The sequence below is a fragment of the Triturus cristatus genome, chromosome 1_1 (assembly GCF_964204655.1).
Source record: "Triturus cristatus chromosome 1_1, aTriCri1.1, whole genome shotgun sequence".
In the NCBI taxonomy this organism is placed as follows: Eukaryota; Metazoa; Chordata; class Amphibia; order Caudata; family Salamandridae; genus Triturus; species Triturus cristatus.
Genome location: NC_140579.1, coordinates 1,206,773,797 through 1,206,788,879, shown reverse-complemented (window position 1 = coordinate 1,206,788,879; position 15,083 = coordinate 1,206,773,797). Strand labels below are relative to the sequence as shown.

Genomic DNA, 15,083 nt, shown 5'->3' with positions numbered 1-15,083 from the left:
TCATAGGGTGTCAGACCACAAAAGTGGCTCATTCACCACACTGGATCTCCATACTGAAAATGAATTTGATATTGTGTAATGTAACTGGTGCTCACAACTCTAATGACTTTGGACCGAGTTCACGCTATACAAAACCATAACAAAAAATAACCAGCCAGATTCCAGTGAGACTAACCAGATTGGGAATATGGGCCACTTTTTTGGGAGTGCCCGGGCCTAATTGTGATCCCAATCTGACCCTGCTTTCATTGTACCCCACAATCTGTGTAATGGATAACCCAATATACCCTTGAGGGCTTGGGCAGATAGTATGTATGGGTAGGGTGTGCCTTCAAGGGATTTATTAAGGACTTAGTTGTATAACTTGTTTATAGGATAAATATATACCTATGACTGAAATCAATCTTTTCTTTTAGTTTCCAGAAGGTAATACACCATGCAATAGTCAAATGTGTATACAGATCTAAATTTACATTAATTTCGGAATATTTATACAGTCAAAATACAGAGAAATGAAAAGTGGACAAAAGGTGTGTGAGGAACAAAATTCATTTATATCAGTGAATGGTAGTAAGGGTACATAAAAATAAGACAGTTGTATATCAGAGGGGAGACATGATTATACATCCAGTTATTACTCCACTGTACAATATATCAAACACTTTTTCAAAGATATATGATCAATTATCTAGAAAGAAGTGTGACAGTCGACGTTTCGGTCTTCATACGTGAATTTGTGAGACCATCTTCAGGACAAGAAGTTTAAAAGTTGACCCCTATAAGTTAAAAAGTATATAATGAATATATAGACTATACAAAACACACACCTAAGACAAAAAAATAAAGCAAAATCAATTCTGGCATTTCAGAAATGTTGTATCAGTCAATTAAACATCCAATGATTGTTAGAAAGGCTAAAATGATGAAACACTTTAGTCAAAGTCAAATGGTCACTTGTATTAGGACTCCATCTTACTCAATTGTACTATACTTAGACACTGATCGTTTGAACCATCTCGTTTCATTTCATAATTGAATAGAGCTAACTGTTTATTCTATGTCATCACTCATAATGACGCATTCGAATGACATAATCAGCAAAAGAAGGAAAATCAATTCTGACATTTCGCCAGTGTTATATCAATCAATTAAGTATCTAAAGATTGTTAAACAAGATACAACGATGAAACACTTTAGTCAAAGTCAGATGGTCACTTAAATTGAGACTCCATCTTGCTACATAATATTGCACTTTAACAGTAATCATTTAAGCCATACATTTATCTCGTTTCATTTCGTGGTTGGACAAAGCTAACTATTTATTCTATATTTCAACTCATAAAAACATATTCAGATGACATATTTATAAGGAGAGAATATAATTCATCCTATACTCAAGACTTAATGAATTGTGGGTTGTTATGAATTCCTGAGGCCTTGTTTGGATCAAATCGCGACAAAGTTTTGTAATAAAGGACAAAGTTAGTCATGATTACACTTAAAGTTATGAGATTAAACACGCAATAATGTGAAAGACTGTTATTAAATCACTGTGATAATCCAAAAGGGTTCAATATGTATTTTAAACAAGAGAAACATCTTTTAATTAATGCAAGTAATTTTACCTCGTAGTGGTTTGAATTGATTATGGAATTTGTAGATATCTTCCTTTCTTAGTATCGAAATTTAAATTAAGACCTCTCGCTTAACGCTATGTAAAGAGAAAACATATCGTGAGTCTTGAGTGCTTTTAAGCGACTGAAACTTATCCACAAAGGTAAAAGTATGTCGAAGTACCTTAAAATTTGGCGGTTGTTTAGAAGCAAACTGTTGAAGTATTAGGTGTACTGTGTAGTTACACCTGCAGAAAACGTCATTCGTGTATTTAAACACTGCAAAAGGAATATGAGAGTATTCAGTGTATTGTGGTTACAATTGTTAATAGCCTCACACGTAGTAAGTGAGAGAGATATAAACCAACCTCATAGTGGTCTGACTGTTGGTTCAGACAGAATTAAGCCCAATATGAATGGCGCTGTAATCGCTTGCTGCGTAAATCGAGCGATGGTAATTGTTGTCACCGTTACGGGGCGTATTACTTAAATCCCACGAAAATTACTGCAAGGCGAAATTGGATAGTATTAGGTTGAGTTGTACTAATTTAGGAGCATGCAATTCTCATTGATATCGATAATCTCTTCAAACAGAAGATACAATATAAATCTAATTTTTCAAAAGAAAAACAAGTTGCATTGCAGAATCTTCAATCACTCCCTAATGTCCTGATAAAACCTGCGGACAAGGGCGGTGGGATAGTCCTCTGGGACAAGGACAAATATACTGAAGAGGCTCTTAAACAATTATCCAACCCTCTACACTATAAGAAACTTGTAACTAATCCCACAAACAGACTTACTACAGAAATATCGAAACTGAGCAAGTTAGGTTTTGATGGTGGTTGGCTCTCAGAGAAAGAATCTGCCTTCCTCGTCAATAAAACACCGACCGTTCCTGCTATATATTTGCTCCCAAAGGTGCACAAAGACCCTCTAAATCCACCTGGTCGCCCGATAGTTTCGGGCTGTAACTCCATCCTGAAGCCTTTAGCCCAATATGCAGATTTTTTTATTAGACCATTTGCTGTTAACCATCCTGCATACATCCGGGACACTATGGCTGTGATCAACATAGTTGAAAACCTTGAATTTGACCCCTTGAATGAATACCTGGTCACCATGGATATAGAGAGCCTCTATACGAATATCCCTCAAGAGGAAGTCCTACAGATTCTATGCAACCTTCTAGACACTAGAGCTAGACCACATCAAGTGCCTACAGAATTCATTATTGAATGTGTCCGTATCTCTCTGTGTGAGAATTTTTTCCTTTTTCGTAATACCTTTTATCAACAACGAAAAGGAGTAGCGATGGGAGCTGTTTACGCCCCAGACATTGCGAACATCTATGTCTCTGTATTTGAAAATGAATTCATATTCAATGTAACGAACCCATTTTCCGCTAACATCAGGAAGTGGCTTCGCTATATAGATGATGTCTTCTTGGTTTGGCATGGCACAAAGGAAGAACTAAACACCTTCCATGTCTGGCTTAACCATAGAAATGCACACTTGAAATTCACCATGGAATTTGACAATGCGAAGATCAACTTTCTGGATATAACTATCAAGAATGATATTTCGAACCATTTATATACCACCTTGTTTACAAAACCTACGTCCAGAAATACCCTGCTTGAATATCAAAGTCATCACCCTCAAGCCCTCAAAGATGGCCTCCCCTTTGGGCAGTTCTTGCGTTTACGCAGAAACTGTACCTTCAAAAATGACTACTTCATTGAGGCTAAAAAACTTACAGAAAAATTAAAAGCGAGGGGTTATCCATCCAAACTTTTAAAAAAATCCATGAAACGTGCATGGTATAATAACAGAGAAACGTTGTTGACTGTGAAAGATCGCCCACAACAACCTCATCTGGTTTGTGTCTCGACTTTCGGAACTCACGCTAATGCTATAAAGAAGATTGTTAATCGACACTGGAATTTATTAAAAAATCTCCTTGAATTCCAGTCAAAACCCCTATTCTCTTTCAAAAGGGGAATTAACCTTAGAGTCCGTCTGGTTAGAGCATATGAAGACCGGCCCAACAACACAGTAGACAACATGAGACAACTGGTCCCCATTGTTGGACATTTTAAGTGTAATATGTGCTTAGCATGTAACACCTCAGAAACAATCAAAAAATGTACCATCAATGGTATTACACTCACCCTTAAATCATTTTCCAATTGCAACACATGTAATGTAATCTATTGCATACAATGTCCGTGTAAATTGCATTATATCGGCAAAACAGTTCAGCCAATCAAAAAAAGGATTCTACAACATCAATCTCGGATAAGATGCCACACAGAAAATGCACCCCTCGTGGAGCATTATCAGAGACAGGGTCATTCAGATAAAGATATGAAATGGTGGGTACTAGATGTGATTAAACCTTCAAAGAGACAAAGTAATGTAGACCGATTCTTGACCATAAAGGAAGGTAAACTGATCTGCATGACAGATTTGATTAACCGTGGTCTCAATTCAACATCTGAATGGCATACTTTAGCTTGTCTCTAGACTTCAACTCAGAGAAAGAATATGTAATCTTCTATCTGTAATAGATGCTACGTCTATAACGTATAATTTATAAATAGCTCTAACCTTATGTATAATCACTGTTTTATACTTGATCAAACTATCTGTGAGCTATTTTTGAACATTATACAGGTTTATACGATGTTGAGATTTATATGTATATGTATTAAACTGTTGATGGTACAGCTGCCAATCCAAATACCAATGATGACAACAAGGACACTCTGATTGCAATAGCCTGTGAATCTTTGCAATTTTAACACTTGCAATCACCTTGTAACTAAAATGTAGAATATCCGATTTTTGATTCTATTAATAGCCATAAAGGTGAGACATTGAGAACCAATTAGATAGTTGTATTTACAACCTCTGCTACCATGTGACAAACCAACTCCGTCCTGCAGGTACAATGATTACCCTAATTTCAATTTTTTGATGACGCAGTAACCATAAATATGTGCTTATATATACACAACCTCTGTCACTAGGGGTTAAATCAACCTCGTCTTGTGCCCACAATGACTTTCTTGATTTTAACTCCTGGTCACATTGGTTTAACTGGAGGTGCACTGTTTGAGTTTGTGTTCCATGATATAAGTACGTCTAAGAACTATTGAGAATTTATCTTAATAGTTTATCCCATATACTTGGACTACAGGGATCAATTAGTCTAAAACAGAATATCATCAATATACCATCGATACTCTAAAATAATTTGACAAACATACTATATTCTAACGTTGTTGTTGTTAGTATCCCAGTCCAACATGGCCGACACGTACTTCTGCACCGACATACTATATTCTTACACGGTTGATGTTGGTATCCCAGTCCAACATGGCCGACACGGTTTTCTGTACCGACATACCATGTAAACTTACTTACAAGTCCTATCTCTATATCGTCACAATACGTATATTTAAGTCCAAACGATCGCGGCAGTTTCAACGCTCGATGCCGAGATTCACCGTAGATGACTGCTGTGCTCACGCCAGGTTAGTTGTTAGCTCTCGCCTAGCCTTTGCTTTCAATGCTCCTAAATTAGTACAACTCAACCTAATACTATCCAATTTCGCCTTGCAGTAATTTTCGTGGGATTTAAGTAATACGCCCCGTAACGGTGACAACAATTACCATCGCTCGATTTACGCAGCAAGCGATTACAGCGCCATTCATATTGGGCTTAATTCTGTCTGAACCAACAGTCAGACCACTATGAGGTTGGTTTATATCTCTCTCACTTACTACGTGTGAGGCTATTAACAATTGTAACCACAATACACTGAATACTCTCATATTCCTTTTGCAGTGTTTAAATACACGAATGACGTTTTCTGCAGGTGTAACTACACAGTACACCTAATACTTCAACAGTTTGCTTCTAAACAACCGCCAAATTTTAAGGTACTTCGACATACTTTTACCTTTGTGGATAAGTTTCAGTCGCTTAAAAGCACTCAAGACTCACGATATGTTTTCTCTTTACATAGCGTTAAGCGAGAGGTCTTAATTTAAATTTCGATACTAAGAAAGGAAGATATCTACAAATTCCATAATCAATTCAAACCACTACGAGGTAAAATTACTTGCATTAATTAAAAGATGTTTCTCTTGTTTAAAATACATATTGAACCCTTTTGGATTATCACAGTGATTTAATAACAGTCTTTCACATTATTGCGTGTTTAATCTCATAACTTTAAGTGTAATCATGACTAACTTTGTCCTTTATTACAAAACTTTGTCGCGATTTGATCCAAACAAGGCCTCAGGAATTCATAACAACCCACAATTCATTAAGTCTTGAGTATAGGATGAATTATATTCTCTCCTTATAAATATGTCATCTGAATATGTTTTTATGAGTTGAAATATAGAATAAATAGTTAGCTTTGTCCAACCACGAAATGAAACGAGATAAATGTATGGCTTAAATGATTACTGTTAAAGTGCAATATTATGTAGCAAGATGGAGTCTCAATTTAAGTGACCATCTGACTTTGACTAAAGTGTTTCATCGTTGTATCTTGTTTAACAATCTTTAGATACTTAATTGATTGATATAACACTGGCGAAATGTCAGAATTGATTTTCCTTCTTTTGCTGATTATGTCATTCGAATGCGTCATTATGAGTGATGACATAGAATAAACAGTTAGCTCTATTCAATTATGAAATGAAACGAGATGGTTCAAACGATCAGTGTCTAAGTATAGTACAATTGAGTAAGATGGAGTCCTAATACAAGTGACCATTTGACTTTGACTAAAGTGTTTCATCATTTTAGCCTTTCTAACAATCATTGGATGTTTAATTGACTGATACAACATTTCTGAAATGCCAGAATTGATTTTGCTTTATTTTTTTGTCTTAGGTGTGTGTTTTGTATAGTCTATATATTCATTATATACTTTTTAACTTATAGGGGTCAACTTTTAAACTTCTTGTCCTGAAGATGGTCTCACAAATTCACGTATGAAGACCGAAACGTCGACTGTCACACTTCTTTCTAGATAATTGATCATATATCTTTGAAAAAGTGTTTGATATATTGTACAGTGGAGTAATAACTGGATGTATAATCATGTCTCCCCTCTGATATACAACTGTCTTATTTTTATGTACCCTTACTACCATTCACTGATATAAATGAATTTTGTTCCTCACACACCTTTTGTCCACTTTTCATTTCTCTGTATTTTGACTGTATAAATATTCCGAAATTAATGTAAATTTAGATCTGTATACACATTTGACTATTGCATGGTGTATTACCTTCTGGAAACTAAAAGAAAAGATTGATTTCAGTCATAGGTATATATTTATCCTATAAACAAGTTATACAACTAAGTCCTTAATTCATTGTACCCCATCACCCTGTTGCAGGAGGACTGCCCTGCGTGAGTAGTGTCTCACGTCCCTCCATTAATCTGCTGCCTTGTGGTCTGCTGCCTTCCTGGAAACTTGCTCTGACGGAGTGCATCTTATCATCCTTCGGGGTTCTCTCTCTGTGTGCAGCTCCTGCCACGTGATGCTTATGCTTGCCTGCTCTTCCCATGCCAGCACCTCTCTTCTTCGGCTGTAGGTGCGTTGGGGGGGTCCTACTTGAACACCTACTGAGCCTCATGAGCCTCTGTTGACACATCTGCCAGATTGCTAGCTCCCATACAGAATGGCCAGTGCAGGCTCTGACAGGCCTCTCCCATTAGCAGCTTGCCAGTACATTTGAGAGCTTCACAGGAGGTGGGCATGTAATGTTCAAGTCAGACTAGCACCTGCTGCCTATCAATGTAAGAGGACATTTTATGTCCAGGCTCACATCTGCCAAACAGAATATTGCAATATGCAAATCTAAGGCTCTCGGGGGAAACAAGATAGACCTTGGAGGTGTGGATCTTGACAGCTTTTGATGCTTGTGGACAGCCCCCAGAAGCTCGGTTCCTGACACAGTGATATGGCCAGAGTGGGTGAGTGGGAAGCTAGAGTATGTATGATGGAGCAGAATGACACCCACTTCACTGATAGCTGCGTCGGCGACTCTAAGGCTGAGGCTGCAGGAATAGAGGCTCTCAGTCCAAAGATCGATATTGAAGAAACGTATGCACATAATTTTCGTGAACATCGCAGTCACTCTACAAAATAAAGATGAATGGGCTTCCACCCTCTCTACTCTAAGCATCTGGGCCAGTTTTCAACTGTGTGGCCAGTACCCAGCTTTCCTGTGTGCATCGCAAAAACTATTACAGATTCTGCATGGGGGTTGTCACAAGGGGCTAACCCCTTTAAACAACAGGGTGGTAGAGCAACAGCAGATCTTCCCTCTCATAGCACACCAAGGGTGTGTTCTTGGAAACATTGATTTACAGCTTGATGGGACCTTTAGAATAATATTGACATGGCTTTGTAGTCTCTTAATTTGAGCCTTTGAAGCTGAATGACTCATGGGTAGGTTTTGAGCCTGAATTTTTTTTGAAAATTGCAGGCATATCTGACTCACTTAGAGGGTGGGCTGGAGAGGAACATTCTCACTCACCGTGTCACCTTCTATGGCATTACTTAAAAATCTCTAATGTAGCTTCTGTGATACCTGTGTTTTACCAGATCATCACGATCATTTATCCGTGTGTAATACAGCATCCCTAGCGTGCAGTCTAGCAGCAGGTAACTGTCTTTATTTAACCCTTAGTAGAGTTTGTTCTTTCAGAGTGTCTTGTGGAGTTGGCATTAATTGGCTAATGAGTCCCATAGTACACAATTGTAGATGGAGTGTATTCAATTATTATTATCTGATTGGCTCTAACTTGAATCTACGGGTTTATGCTATTTTTTCATTTTTTGCTGTTTTCTTTTGCACAGGGCATAAGAGCACTTTCCAAGAGAACAAGATCTTACACATTATTTTTTAGGCACAGGGAGATTAAGTGATTTGCCCCGAATCACAGGATGATGTGCTAAGGTTGGTATTCAAACCTGTTTCCCTGGTGCTAAAGTCAGCAGCTTTAGCCCTAAGGCACATCGCCTCCCTTGCTACTAGTTTTGGTTGCCTCTTTTATCAGACGGCCTCTGTAGGAAGACTTGGATGCTTTCCACGGTTTAAAAAAGGATACATCTGGATGGACGGTTATTTATTCTGGAATCCTCTGCGATTACCTAGCATGAAGAAACATGGTCGGGGAAGCCTATGCCCACATTGCTTATCGAACGCCGGTGTAATGTAAGAGTGAGGGAACTTGCCATCTATGAAGCTCTTTAATCCCCTATGGTTTGGAGTCTTGGGCCCTAGGCCCACATGCTGCTAAAATAACTGGCACACACAAGGAGTTGGCAGATAGAACTGGGCAAGAGCAACTGCGCCGGCCCCTTTTACTTGCGGGGGGCACCTGACTGGTGACTTCTCTGATGGATGGGTGTGGGGTGAGTGCTAAGGCGGCCTCAGGGGAGGGGCTGCTTCACTAGTGTTCTGTAAGTCACTACAGTCATCAAGACTCGCGTTCGAAATAGGAATCATTAGGAAGTAACTATTTCTGAAAAGCAGATTCGTTAATTATTGCTGTTTAATAAGGTACATGCATACCTAATCATACTATTTTCCCCTTCATTCGGGTAAGTGTGCTATTGCTAGATAAAACTATTTGTGCATTTTACGGGTTTAAAAAACACAGCTACAATGCAAACTAGTGCCCGCCAGCAATTAATCCGCAAATTAATCTGACTCAGCAATCGGTGATCGTGACCCGGGACGACGGGCAGCCGGAGGAGTGATCGGGGAGGGGTGTGGCTTGCAGGAAGACACAGGAACGTTGCGCTCCGCGCCGGGGCTCAGAGTTAACGGTGAAGCCGCGGACTTGCGTGGAGAGATAAGCCACGCGGAGGAGGTGCAACGCTTTGTACTTGACTGTTGGGGAGGGGGGACATTAAAAGAACTGGCGGTGCCCATCCACAAACCTGTGTGGGAGAGCACAACCAATTGCCGGCACGTAGCACCAGAGCCCCTCACACAGATGGTGCCGTGACTCGTCGGGGTGGCGAGGTATGGACCCTGGCTGAGCCGTTGTGCGCGACAACCAAGTGCGAACAGAGCGGAATACAGCCAGTGGAGGAGCAACACGCTGTGAATTAAAGCCCACCGACAAGGTGAGGAGGTCCGTCAGCAAAGGGCACAAAAAATGCATTGGGAACTGAATCGTACCGCTGTGGTGAACCTTGATAGAGCGGGCCCCAGCACCCCAATTACAATAGTGGGTTGGATATCGAAGCAGCACATTACACTCCGGTGCTGGCAAGAGTGTGTAACAGGCGGAGGTTGTGGGGACCCGGCGTATCAGAAATGTACGAGAGGGCAGTGGTTAGGGTGTGATCCAACAAACAAGCGCGCACGGCAGCAGGGTGAGAAGGGGGGGCTGCACGATTCCCTTGCGGGAGCGATAATTGCTACCATATTGTGGTGCTCGCTCCCGCAAGGGAATCTCCACACGTGCACGCGTTGCCATTGAAGGCAATGGAACGCGTGCACGTTTTAGCCTGAAAAAGGCAATCGATGGCTACAGGTCTCTTTCCTATGCAGCGCATGCGCGCTGCGTAGGCGAGACCTAATGAGAGGCAATTCTGAGCAGGACTTGTGAGGGGCAGTGGAAGCAACATACGAGCTGGGGAAAATAACAGAGACCACGCAGGGATGGGGTTTTGAATGGGAAGTAGCACACAAGGTAAAGAGCAACGAAACACAAGTAATGGTGTGGAGTTCTCCCAGAGAAAGAAAAAAAGTAGTTCCCTGAGCGTATGAAGTTGGTTAATAGAAGTCATCTAAGTAAAACAATGGTAAAGAAGATCTATGTTCCAGGGGTGGGACGAATAAAAAAGGAGTTTGGAAAAACATTAAATAAAAAGTAAGTAAATGAGATTGACAAAGCCATTACCTGATAAGTAGCGACCTCACCCACAGACTGTAAGCATTGGTATTGTCCACAATAGGTCATCTACAACGGAACTGGTGGTAATGATGTGAAACTTTACCAAGGTCAGTATTAAGATGTGAGAAAAAGACAAAATAATGACGTAACACTTTTGCAAACTGTGCCACCAGCGGGGAACGGGGGGGCGGGTTAAAGGGGTGATAAAAAAAACACCTACCTTATCACTGCGTCTCTCCTCTGTGTTGGACTCAGGCCAGGAACAGAAGTAGGAAGCACCCAGCTCCCTAAGCCAATCAACACGCTGTAATGCAGCGCTGTGAATGGTGTGAGCGCTGTAGGTCGATGCTCAGATGGGGAATGGGAGCCTGGGCTTGTCCTCCACCCAGGTTGTAATGCAGCCTGGGTGGAGAAAATGCAAAGTGCGTATGACTGTTTGGCTGGCCTGAGACAGCAGCCAAACAGTCATGTGCACTTAGTGTGCCCACCACTCCTCCTCCCCTTGCTCTGTGAGCAGAGCAGCCCCGCCCCGCAAAGCTGCAGCAGCAGGAGAAAATAAAATGATGATATCAAGTACAAATTTTATTTTTATTTTATTTGACTGCTGCAAAGCAGTGAATGGGGCGATGATCCTCCGCCTTAGCGGAGCAGCCACCATTGGGTGCCGCATAATTCGCTTTTTGTTGATGCATAACTTATTCGACCCTGCCGCGTAACTTGGTCCTCCCCTGCCACATAATTACAGTGGCCCTCGCTGTGGGACGCTGTCACTTAGTCATTCCTAGGTACTCACACTCGCCGCTTAGAGCAGGTAGATTAGAATTTGAAGTCCATCTTCAGTCTATGTACTCCGCAACAAGGCAGCGCAGAAGTCCTCATAGGGGCAAGCAGTTTGTCAAGGAATCTGAAGAAGTTATTGAAGTCAAATACATTTATTTTGGGGCTACCTGTGGACCCTATGTGTATGCTTATCTACATGCTGGTGACATATATGTATGTGGTTGCACGCTACAGTCCTGTGGAATTGTGATGAATCTCAGACGTGAATAATTGGTGCTCAGTCCCAGCCTCCAGGATCCTGCTTTACCATGTTAACGCAATACTCTTTTTTTGTTTTTAGTACTACTTGCTGGGACTGGTGCTGTTTCCGATCCGCTTTCTCCTGGCCTGGATCTCCATGTTCCTCATGTGGCCCTTCGCTGTTCTCCGTGTGGCTGGTCTGTCTGAGGAAGAACTGCGGGAGCCAATCACTGAGCGGAGAAAGTAAGTGCTTTTGAAATCTGGTGTGTTTTTGGACAGACTGGTCTACTGTCTTTGTCCTGCTGCAGAGCTAGCATTAACAAACCTATATCTCTGGCTCTGTGTTCAGTGCAAAGCTTTTGAGCGTGAAGTCTTGTGTATGATTAGTGTAATATGAATGTGTTTGAAAAAGTTGTATTAGAGTTCCTGTGTGCAGCACAACATGACTAGAAACCGGTCTTGTCAATATTTTTACCAACATTTTATATTTATGGTAATGATAAATGAATTGAAAGATATTCCCAGGATTTATAGTGTAAGAGCAAATATCAAGCTGCAGACTAAATAGTTTCTTTGATATTCCATCAGATGAGTTGTCAAGTTACTCATGTCTAGACCAGGGGTCTTCAACCTTTTCTGTAGTGAAAGCTACCTCTGATCAGTGAAAATCATTGCGAGCAACTGAAGGCTAAGCAACTCGTGCATTGTTACCGGACACCCCCTGTGAGAAGTTGGCCTGGTATATGATGCTCACTAGTTAAAGTGATCACCTTGTACCATGCCAAGCAACCCTTATGGTGTGGTTGTAAGTCAACCTTTTCGGACTAGCTGCCCTAGTGGTAGCGTAGGCTAAGCAGTCTTTGAGGCTAAACTCGTGAAGCGTGTTAAGCCGGCTGTTTTACCAAATGCAACCCCCTTTTATACCAATGAAAGGACACCACACAGATATATATTCAAAATATATATGTATTTATTTCTCAAAGTAACCCCTAGTCTCTTTATGAGCACAGGAGCACAAATCGTCAAACAAGATTATAACAGAATACACAGAAGTTGCACTTTATATGGATAGGCCCTGGTGGCCACTCGAACCATATACTAAAATAGTGGTATAAGTACCACGAACAGAAAAGGGAAAAGGCCTAGGGCCTCTAGAATCGCTGGGCCTACGAGGAGCTAACGTCAGTTAGTGACCAGGAGGTCCACGGGTGGCGTGTGCAGAGCAAATAGTCACACGCGGGCTCCCATAGGTTTCAATGGGTGCGTAAAAAGTACAAAGTTACTGCAAAAGGAATCTTCCGGATGACCTAGGAACTTAAGATTTGGAACACAGGCACTAGAGATGTATTACTACACATGGGCACCGGAGTACCAGCTTTACCTCACCCACAGGAAGCGGGTGCATAGGCCTCAAAGTGCGTCGGGTTTCTTCTATCTGTTCCGTTGAGCCTGGGACAAAGATGCTGCAGGCGGTCGGTCGGGAAGAGATGCAGTGGATCCAAGAGTGGATCGGAGATGTTGAAGACCTGTAAGCAGAGGGGACAGTGTTCACAGTCACTAGCCAGTGACCAGCGTGGCACCAGGTGGGTACCAGGCGATGTCGGGTGCAAACAGGTGATGAGGGGTAGCTTGTCTCCGCAGCCACGTGGTCCCTGAAGGTCGACGACGTCCAGGAGTCGGCTCACGAGCTGTCCCACGCAGGCTCTCGCTGTCGGCGGTGTCGGCGACTTGATCGAAGCAAACAAGCCTTGGCAAAAGCAATTGTAGGAGGAATCGGAAATCAGCTGTTGGTTCTGACCAGCAAGGTCAGAGGGATTGCTCCTTTGGAGGGGAGCAAGGGCCAGTCTGGAGCAACCAGACCAGCGGTGTTTGTCGTAGATTTCGTCGCCAAGATGGCCACTAGCCAGCGGGCCAGCAACCGGTTAGGCGCGTCGAGTGGCAAAATGCAGAAGGGCCCCACGCAGATCGTGGAGATGCTGGAGGGCTCACCTTTGGTGCAGATGCTGCTCGAGGGTTGGGCTTCTCAGGACCCAAAGCACAACTTGGAGGGAGCCTCGGTTGTTGCACTGGTCAGCTTGTCGTAGTCGTTCCAAGATGGCTGGCTCCACGTGTCTCGGTGCCTCCACGGGTCTCCTCTTTTCAGGGACTGTGGATCGGGCGGTGAGAGGTCTGGAGGTCCAGGTCTTGTCAGTCTCTGGGCTCGGGCTCCGGCGGGAGGCGGCGGCAAAGCAGACGGTGATTCGCTGGATGGTGCTTGCGTTAGCAAGGTGGTCACTCCCTGACCACAGGGGAGATTTTCTTCAGTCTTCTGTGCAGCAGAATGTCGAAGTTCCCGTCTTCTTCTTAGTTTCAAGTTGATTCCAGGATGTCTAAAGTCTTAGGACACAGCTCCTACCTTTATTCGGATTCTAGGGGCCGGACTACCTGCTAGGTCCCTCCCTATGGGTGGGACCAGGAAGGGGGGTGGTTACACCCCCAATCCTTTGTCCAGCTCGCCCCAGGCCCGGGACTGGTGTGCCCCAGGACCGGTTTGAACTGGCATATGCCCCGAGGCTCCTTGTGAGCCACAGGCATGTCTGGTTTCTTTCAAGCCCTACCTGACCAATACACAAAATCCTGTCTGGGGTGGTGCTCGCACCTCCCCTGGCAGGAAACCCTTTGTCCACACCTCCCAAGCTGGAAGGACTCCCAGCAGCAGGAGGGCAGACTTGTGTCTGTGGTGGCAGCATCCATTTTGTGGAGCTGAGGCTATGTCTGATTTTACCCGGGTTTCAGGTACTGTACATGTCGTGTCCCTCTAGAAGGGTGGAATGCTAACCCCGTCGCCAGAATTGGCGAGGGGTTAGTATTCCAATTCGTATGACACCTTACTCGACATGTTTTGATAAAGCCAAACCAAAGATAGCATTTAACCGCGAGGTTCATAATGCACTTAAGAGTATATGGTATGACGATATCTGGAAACAGTAGAAGGAAGTTGTTCCGACCACTGCAGACAGGCTCAGCTCATGCCAGAGCACCATCTCACATGGAACCAAGCACTCTGCCTTCAGGATTGTTAAGGCCTGCCATAGGAGTGACTCATAGGTTACCAGGTGTCCCATTTAAGGTTAGGTATAGGTATACTACACCTAAGTAAGAGGTGATTACACCAACTTACCCCAGCTGAGTGATCAGCCAGTTGTGTCAGATTGTTAGGCCAAGCCTGGGGTGGCATAATACATGCTGCAGCCCCTGGCAGGCCTTGGGTACACCAATGCCCTGGGTACCTAGTGTACACTGGTACAGGGGCTGACAGGGTGATCCAACCAATTGGGTATGTACCTAGGGTACATGGAGTCCATTTTACAGAGAGAGCAGATAGCCTGAGAGCCTGAATGGCAGGATCTCAGGCCAACTAAGTCGAAAAACCAGCTAGACACTAGGCAAAAATTTGGGGGTAACCATAGTCAGATATCCACCTTCCTACACAACCCCCCCCCAAACGAAGGGA

General features: G+C 42.8%; 1 protein-coding gene across 11 annotated transcripts in view; it reads left to right on the top strand.

Annotated features, from left to right (window-relative positions):
* Positions 1-15,083, top strand: part of LPCAT4 (lysophosphatidylcholine acyltransferase 4) — a 1,035,593-nt gene that overhangs the window by 418,595 nt on the left and 601,915 nt on the right. For all 11 annotated transcript variants that reach the window (XM_085651786.1, XM_085651792.1, XM_085651797.1 and 8 more), the window contains exon 2: positions 11,691-11,833. In XM_085651786.1, the coding sequence (XP_085507912.1) occupies positions 11,691-11,833 (143 nt within the window). The remainder of the gene's footprint in view (positions 1-11,690; positions 11,834-15,083) is intronic.